Source organism: Erigeron canadensis, chromosome 8 (genome assembly GCF_010389155.1).
Source record: "Erigeron canadensis isolate Cc75 chromosome 8, C_canadensis_v1, whole genome shotgun sequence".
NCBI lineage: Eukaryota > Viridiplantae > Streptophyta > Magnoliopsida > Asterales > Asteraceae > Erigeron > Erigeron canadensis.
Window position 1 is genome coordinate 27,847,969 of NC_057768.1, and position 9,522 is coordinate 27,857,490.

The window sequence follows — 9,522 nt, forward strand, 5'->3', positions numbered from 1 at the left end:
TGTTGTGGCCAACTGACTTTTAACAGCTTTGCTCTTTGGTCTTTGATCCATGTTTCCACTCTCTGTTGTATAGATTCCATTCCTGTATATAGGTAATTACCAAAAATGTTTGTAGGCGAATTAAGTGTGTGTACTACAATACCTAATCAGTAAGTAATCGTGTATGTGTATGTCTTGAACTGCATCCTTGTTGTTGTTTATTTTTTGAATCTGATGATTGATTCATTGTTGCTGCTACTTGTTCCTCTGTGTGTAGAATCATCTTCAGTAAATAAAAAAAAACATTCAAATTCAAATAACATAATTTTATCTTACAACTTAAATAATTCAGATTAAAACATATGATATATATATATATATCTATATACGAATTGTCATCGAGGGGAATGATTTCTAAACAACTATCAAACAAACTATCAAGAATAATGAAACCCTAGTTATTTTCAATTGAATTAGCACAGATCTATAACTTCTCATCATCAGATCTATGTAATCGAAAATTGAAAGATTTTGACTATAACATGAACGATTTTGGGGCTTCGATTTTGTGTAAGCGATGTCGTTCGATTTTGGGGTTTTGGGGTTCGTTCTCGATCTGATTGAAAAAAAGGATAGGGTTTTTTTTTGGGGTTTTTTAAGCTTTATATATGGGGAACAAAGATGACACCGTAGCCCCGTGTTACCCACTTTTTTTTTATTACACTAAAAAATGTGTGTCATAAACCCTTCAGATTTTACAAATTATGACTGTATTTTTATGACTTCTCACTTTGCATATCATCTATTAGCGTGGGTCATAAATAGCGGGTCAAGAATAGCCATGTTTCTAGTAGTGTATGTTATTGTTATTATTATCTCTTTTAATCTAGTTTGTTTTCCATTATAGATTCGTCATGGCTTCTTTTTCAACAACAAAAAATAAGACCACATTAGTTCATCTTGAAGATCTTAAGCCAACACATGTTAAGCATTATCTACGACTCCGTGTTGTGCATGTATGGACTGTTTCGGTGTGGAACAACCCGAAAATCAAAACGTTCAAGATGTTCTTTGTTGATGAATTGATATGTATTTTTCAAATTATATACTTTGTTGCAAATATTTCATTTAACTAAAATTGAAAAAGAAAAGGTAAATTGGAATCAATATTCATATGAAGTTAATTTTCATATGCGTTTTTTTTAATTTTCGTATTGACTAAGTTGTGATACTGGTCATATTGATGGTTGGTGAAATGATATTTGCTTTGATTAATATATTATGAAAAATCAAACAAACACAAGAGCTAATAACTTGTACATCCCGCGTGACAACTAGTACTTATATTTATAACCGACGTCAATATCAACATCTCGTACAGCGGCACAGTCACCATTTTTAAAATTTTAAATTTCTTAAAATGATACAGGAGTTAATTAATATCAATCAATAATGAATACACAATATATGTTGTAAAGAAGAACAACCACAGATCGAAATTGGCGCCTTGATCAAAACCTCACATATATAAATAAGAATAGAAGATTTGAAATCTGTTAAAATTGCAGATATATCGTCGGCCATGTCTTTGAGAAGAAGAACTTTACTTAAGGTCATCGTCCTTGGTGACAGCGGGTATAATTTATTAGGGTTTCATTTTATCTATATATATATATATATATATTACTGTATTATACATGATGCTTTTGATTTGTTGTTATTTTCAGGGTTGGTAAGACGTCATTGATGAATCAGTATCCTATAATTTTACTATATCTATATATATTCACTTTAATTTTAGTTATTTTATTTGATTGAATAAATTGTTTTTGTGTATAATATAATATAATATAATATAATAATTTATAGGTTTGGTATCTGAATCTATGTGTGTACTTTGTGGAACCTGTTTTAGGGCAAATTGATGCTTTGTTACCTTTTTGGATTGTTTTGTGTAATTATTTTTTTTTTAATATCTTATATTTTGCTTTACTTATTAGTCTAAGAGACTGCTTCTTGAGCATATTACTTTATTAATTATGCTATTATTATGGTACTAGAATAACATGGATCCAAGGTGGTGTTTCGGGTGTTTTGGCTATACGGACTGTGATTATAAGATGTTTACGGATTCTAATATATCTTAGAGTATAGATAAGTATAGTGGAGAGTTGTAATGATGTTTTTATGTACATTGCGTTGTCAGTTAGCAAAACAATTCGTCTGTAATAGTGCTTCGAGTTTGATGTAACCCACATGTATTGTGATCTATTGACTGCTTTTAAGATATGTACATAAGAAGTTTAGTCAGCAGTATAAAGCTACAATTGGAGCTGATTTTGTCACCAAAGAATTGCAAATAGATGATAGGCTTGTCACTTTACAAGTGAGTTCTTTGCTTTGGAACGTGTAACTAGTGCATATCAATCCAATCCGCTGTGTTTAATGTTGATCATTGCAGAGGTATATTTTTGCGGCTAATTATAAATTTTCGTTTGTAAGATATGGGATACTGCCGGGCAGGAGAGGTTTCAAAGTCTAGGTGTTGCGTTTTATCGTGGAGCAGATTGTTGTGTTCTAGTGTATGATGTAAATGTGATGCGATCTTTTGATACTCTTGACAATTGGCACGAGGAATTTCTCAAGCAGGTATGATTGTAATTATGTATAAAGTGACATAGTTCTCTTACGAACCTTTCTTAGGTGATAACCTTTTTGCTTGGAATAAACATTCATATATTGCATTTGACATTTTCATGTTTTCCGTTACTGCCTCTTTCGCGATATGCTCTTTTGGCTGGGGGTAATCAAGTATTTAACAATCTGAATCTTTTATATTTGATTTGCATGTGCTATATGTCCAGTGAACCACATTGCAGCTACCATGAATTCATTATTGACAACAAATTAACTTGGGAAAATACTATACAACACTATAAATTTGGATTTAATAGACAGCATGAATATATCCGAAGGTGTTACGTTTTTTAGATATTAATGTCATCGAACATACATCTTAACAATTTAACATTGACTCTGTTCGTAATGATCATTGGGGTGTATCTCGTTGTGTTGTTGGTAGTTAAACCACATATCAAAATGTTTTACTTTCTCATGCTTCCATGTTTTGTTGTGCCTCTTTCAAATTTGCCCACACTGTTGACAGCTTACATGTCTCACTGTGTCTTATTTATCACTACCAGGTGTTCATTTCAAGTAAGATCTTTAGATGGTAGTTTCGAGTTTTGTTAGAAAAAACTGAAACCTTTTATAGGTAGACACTGTGTGTGTTATTTAAACAATTAAACCATTTTGCTGGCTGTATTACTTTTTACTTATGCACCTCGAGAATGATCTTTGGATATCTACTTTGCGCTTTGAAGCTTGATCTGTCAAACTGTCAAAGCTAATAAAATTCGAGAGCTAACTATTATTATTTGTTAGCAATTCTCTTCCTTGTGTCTTTTGTTGTAGAAACATAATATTTTACTATTGAATTGAGTACGTTCTTCGAAGAAAAGTGAGTACCTACTACTTTTTTGAATTGTTAATGGGAAGTGGAAAATTAAACATGCTACCATCTCTACTCTTCAGAGAGTTTGAGAGAATTACAAAAAAATTAAAATAAAAATTAATGACCTTTCAACTTCCACTCCGTCACCCACTTGAGAAATAGCATAAAACTTTAATACTAAGAAGCCCTACCATGGAAACAAAAGAGGTGGGGGAGATCTTAATTCTACTAATGCTGAATTATTTATAGTTGGCATGGAAATAGATGTGACCGACAAATTCATTTCACTAATTCATTTTTCAAATCCATAATATTCTGTTTTATTATTTTCAGGCAAACCCTCCAGACCCAAGCACTTTTCCTTTCATACTTCTTGGTAACAAGATAGATATAGATGGTGGAAATAGCCGTGTTGTAAGTTTCACTATACGTTTCTGATCTAGGTACACACTTTAGGTACGAGCTTTGAAGCTTTCTGCAACTCACTATACATTTCTGATTATAGGTTTCTGAGAAGAAGGCAAGGGAATGGTGTGCTGCGAAGGGGAATATACCTTACTTTGAGACATCTGCAAAGGAAGACCTTAATGTAGATCCTGCATTTTTGTCTATTGCCAGAACTGCAATGGCTAATGAGCATGAGCAGGATATGTAAGTATCTGAGTCATTTTTTTCGCTCGATAAAAAGCATAACATATTCACAATTATTGCCTGTTTTTACTGTCTATGTTGATAGTGGAGCTCGCAAGGTGGATGGGTAGGCTAACGGGTCAAATTGGGCAGGGGTTTGATTAAATTGGCTCATAGTTATATGTCATCTATTATTTTGTTTATGAATAAATAATTCATTGATTATGATTACAAAAACAACTATAAGATATTTTCAATTGAACTTATTTTAGATTTTGTATGGATTGAACTAGACTTGGGCAACTTTCAACTCATTTGACCTGTTCTTCATTTAGTTAAATCTGTGTCTTTATCTATTTGACCAGGTTGAGATAAAAGACAACTAAAATTGACATCAGTAGTGATGATGACTGAAATTATCATCTCTAGCTGTTAGCTTTAATAGGACTGGTCAACACAAGTGTAGTTAATTCATCAGTTGTGTAAGTTGATTGGGTACCCAGATTTATGGAGTGTGTTTCTGATATGATCCCACATCGGCTAAGTATGGGATTAGTTGGTGGTTTATAATCCTAGGTGTCCCCTCCTCCTTTGAGCTAGCTTTTGGGAGTGAGTTCTACACCTAGCTTAGGGCATGATGCGAGCCTATTATGGGATGGGTTTGTATCAATTGGTATTAGAGCCAGCCCTACCTTTTGAGGTTCCAACTCTCGGAGTGGTGGCCTATGGAGTGGTGGCTTGGACCCAAGGAGAAGGGTGCCAACCGTGACCAACATAGCCGTGACCAACGAGGATGGTGGCTCTTCAAAGGGTGGGGTATTGATATGATCCCACATCGGCTAAGTATGGGATTAGTTGGTGGTTTATAATCCTAGGTGTCCCCTCCTCCTCCTTTGAGCTAGCTTTTGGGAGTGAGTTCTACACCTAGCTTAGGGCATGATGCGAGCCTATTATGGGATGGGTTTGTATCAACTTCTTAAGGAAACTTTGAAACTAGAGCATGTGATGTAGATACATAGGAACATATGAACAATAAGAATGAATGTATATAGGTCTACAACTTAAAATGACAGACTTCAGTAAGTATGGAACTATGATAAAAGTGTACCTTTTGTCCAACATATCTTTGAATATAAATTGTGGGCCTTAAATGCGCTATAATATGTTTTGTTTCACCAGTAACTATATCGATATCTCGCCTAATGGATTGTTTGAGGTACCTACATTTGTAATTGTTGCTCATATGAGTCATGAGTTGAGTCAAAAAAGCCAAAAAAGAGGAGACTCGGTAGATGACTCGTAATTGTATGTGACTTAGATACGGACTTGGGATTTACTCCCTGACTTGGCTGTGTGATACACCTGATGCATATCCCTTTGACCATCGGCATCACTTATCTTTTTATTGGTTGTCATATTTCTCTTGTATGGCATCTTAATTCGGAAGTCACTGATTATCCAAGGAGTTGTTTTTAGCGGGTATCAGACAAAGAATACATGAATTTTGTTTAGTGTATGAAAAAAAAGGTTTTACTTTGTGCTGGTAAATGTGCGAAAATGTATTGCAGCTTCATGAGTATAAGATGATAAGAAAACTTGCCACATATGTGCATTTTAGCTATGTTTTCCTACTTATACCAAAAAGAATTTTTGTTTGAAAGTGATACAAGATTTATACGTTTCTACTTTTCTAATTCCTACCTTTTATACTCAAATCTAGTACTAAGTTTTTCTTTTCCATAAGTGATAACATTTGAAAGTGATATAACCACATTTGTAGGTTGCTTTTGGTTTTAACTTAGGATAGTGTAGTGATCTTAAAGTTAAGTTAGCATTTGTAGTGATCTTATTGTAGATGTGTCGCACAAAATTCAAACTAATACCACCGGCCCTTACCCGCCGACGTATTACCCAACCTTACTGCGCCGCCCAGTTTGGCACTTTTTTTATGCATAAAACTGAACCGCAAATTTTTAAAAGAGAGCTGGTTTCAAAGTGAAATATATATATATATATATATATATATATATATTTAGGGTAAGGTTCATTTGAGAACCATTCAGATATGAACATAGTTAATATTAGGTATAACTTGATATGTTCATATATGCATGAATATGTTCACATAGAGCATTCACATATGAACACCAAGTTATAATATAAAGGTTCTCATGGTTCCTCCAATTCAAATGGTTCTCACATGAACTTTTTCCTATATATATATATACATTATATATAGGGAAAAGGGAATATAAGGCTGTCCGGCACCTAAGCTTAGGTAGTTAGGTGTGGAATCCCTCACATACTAATATTTTATTATTTCTTGTTTAATGAATAAATGCATGCCCCCCCATGATTTTTATGGATTAAAAAAACAATATGCAGGTGTTCCACACCTAAGCTTAGAAACCCGACAACCTTATATTCTCATCCCCCTTATATATATATATATATAGAGAGAGAGAGAGAGAGAGAGAGAGAGATTTTGATTTTAAAGCTTACAGTAGTGTAGTGATGTTGACGTTAATATAAGTCTATATCTATTTTCTATATCTTTACTATATAATTATAAGTCCTTATATTGAGCTAAATACATATCGCAATATTCCCAACCGCATAATTGTTGGATTGGGTATTGTTGCTGTGCACGTAGAAATACAGTGAGATGCAAAAGTTGTTTTCTATCACAGTTATTAACATATCTTTGTAAAGTAGTTGTATTTGTCAGCTACTCTGCCACACAAAAATATTTCAGGAGGGCATGTAACAACTCTAGAATATACTTAATGAAGCTAAAAACACACCATATGCATCAATGACATGATCAAACAGTCAGGGTTTTACCAACCATACCTCCTAAGTATTCACCTAAACTCTACTAGATCATGGTTTATATAAGTATAATTTGATACGCCAATGTAGCAAACATTTGCCGAGAAATTCTCTTTTAGTTATTGTCATAAATTTGACCTGCATACATACACATATCACCTCTTGCTATAAGAGCCATAATTGTTGGAATGTTTGGGTGAGTAGGTGACCCACACGTAAGTGGGCTGACCAATAAATAATCTTGGAAGGTAGTAACTAACTTGGTGGCCAAGGTTAATATGATTAGGTAGTATTGTATTGAGATTAGGATACAATAATTGCCATATTTGTAATTCCTAGTTATTAATGAATACTGATATGTTAGTCTATATATATATATATATATATATATATACCGTGCTTAGATGGGTAGGGAATGTACAACAAAAATTGGAGTTTTATGTTAGTTATTTCCATAAATAATTGCGTGTGTTTGGCAATCTTTTCTGTTTGTTATTGCTCTGTTTTACTATAGTAATAACATGTCATGACTAGCTAAATTTTTAAAAGTTTCTTTTAGATAACTCTATGTCCTATGGACACAAATTGAAGACATTTTGAATTTACATGCTACTTAGTTTAGGTTAAATATTTCCCTATAAGGAAACCCTGCAGATTGTATGACATTTCAAAAGGTAAAAAGATAGCCTTGGTGAAATGTAATAGTAGAAATGTTGATTAAGAGAAACGTTAGATGATCACACATCCATGAGTAATATAAGTTATAAGTCGAAGAAGAATACATGTAGTTATATGCAAATTTAGGAGACAGCCATGCTAGAGGTATATGTGAAAGGGCCATAATTGTTCACTTTTCTCTTTGAGGATATAATTAATCGTCTGATCGCATTAGCAGATGCATAGTTGTGGGTTTCACATTTTGTTGATATATTATTACAATGTAGTACCTTTTCAGCCAAAAAGTTTCATTTCCAATGAAGTACTTGTTCAACTCTCATTAAGGTGTAGTGACTAGTGAGTACGAGCTAAGACCAATGGCGGATCCAGACAGTTCAAAGGGGTGACCCCGTCACCATGTTACACAGTTTTGTTTATAACAGGTAGACATGTTAAGTTCACTTCATTTATTTCCCCGATGACGTTTTCTCTTGAAAAATGAGAATGAAAAAGATCACTCGTTTGATGGTAACTTTAGTAATTGTTATTCATCTACTAAAATTAACTCCTCAAGTGTAGTATGATATTTGATTTCGAGTGTTGGCATTTATGCGGAAATCATTAATTTGATGTTACTTTATTGTATCTTCTATTATGTTGACATGCCTCTTCCTTCAACTGATACCTCACCTTGGGTTGATCATTGTTGGATTCCATTAATGCATTGTTGGGATTATCGAGGGTCTTGGAAATGTCAGTCAGCGAATTTGTAATATTTTGTTGCAGATGATTATGTTATAATCCCTTTGTGGTTAACGTATGATCATGAATTTAGTTAGTTTTGTAGTTACTTTTGTTGTTTGCTTTGTTTTTAGGGTGGTACTACTTAGTAAGGCAAATCCAGACCCAAGAGTTTGTGATAATATGAAAATTTCATTTGTTCTTACTAAAATTTCGAACAGATATTTTCAAGGGGTGCCTGAGGCTGTACAAGAAACAGAGCAACGCGGTGGTTGTGCATGTTAATATGCTGAATATACAGAAGCATTTATCTCACTCTCGTTTGTTGCTTATTCTACCTACTCGTTGCTGATGCCACCCTTGGCAATTTTATACGCAAGGATGGCTTTCAAGACTCTCTGTCTTTCTATGTTATTACAAGATAGGAACGTCTTCGGTTTCTTGTTGGATGGAGATTAATTAAGATCTTAAACCAAGTGTTGAATTTTTCATAATTTGTCCTTGTGGAAGGTTTTGTTGCATTTTAGCAATGTTCTAATGAATTGTATATTGATGTTAGGTTGGTTTGTTGTAGCTAGACAATATTGGCTATTTGTTTATGTATCTATGAAAGTGCATATCCATTTGTGTTGGTCTAATATGAAGTGTTTAAATGATTTTTTTGTATGCCTGTTCTTTTTGGTTGATGTTGCTAATATAATTATTTGTTAATTCTATAATAAGATGATTGCATATCTCGGAATATATATTCACTGATTCATAATACGGGGCGTAGTTTAAATACGGGGCATATTGGAGGTGTTTATATAATTATTAGGTCTTTTACCCGCACGATGTGCGGCAGTTTAATTAATTTATCAAAACTATTAATATTGATATTGATAATTAATTAAATTTGGTTTAGTTAGCATAATACTAATGTCTTCTTTATATTTATGGTTAGGCGAATACAAATAAAAAAACATATTAGTTGTTTGTAACCTAACTATTACGGTATAAATATTAATAAGAAAACAACTTATCTTAATCTTAATATATATAATTAATGACTTATTAATCAATCAAATCGTTCAATTTTATCAAATTGACTATCGTTTATGTCATCATTTAAATTAACTATAAATTAAAAATCCTAATAATCATTATCTAAATATATTATTATATTAGTA

The 9,522-nt window shown here is 33.0% G+C and overlaps 1 protein-coding gene across 2 annotated transcripts; it reads left to right on the top strand.

Moving 5' to 3' along the window:
* Window positions 1-1,403: 1,403 nt before the first annotated feature.
* Window positions 1,404-9,019, top strand: LOC122578315 (ras-related protein Rab7). Of its 2 annotated transcripts, XM_043750248.1 has the most exons (8): window positions 1,404-1,614; window positions 1,707-1,733; window positions 2,266-2,365; window positions 2,482-2,628; window positions 3,827-3,907; window positions 3,999-4,144; window positions 5,979-5,980; window positions 8,575-9,019. In XM_043750248.1, exons 1-8 carry the CDS (start codon window positions 1,562-1,564, stop codon window positions 8,703-8,705), a joined length of 687 nt encoding a protein of 228 aa, XP_043606183.1. In that variant the 5' UTR covers window positions 1,404-1,561; the 3' UTR covers window positions 8,706-9,019. The 2 variants fall into 2 exon arrangements, with proteins under 2 accessions (XP_043606183.1, XP_043606184.1); XM_043750249.1 differs by lacking the exon at window positions 5,979-5,980.
* The last annotated feature ends 503 nt before the right edge of the window (window positions 9,020-9,522 follow it).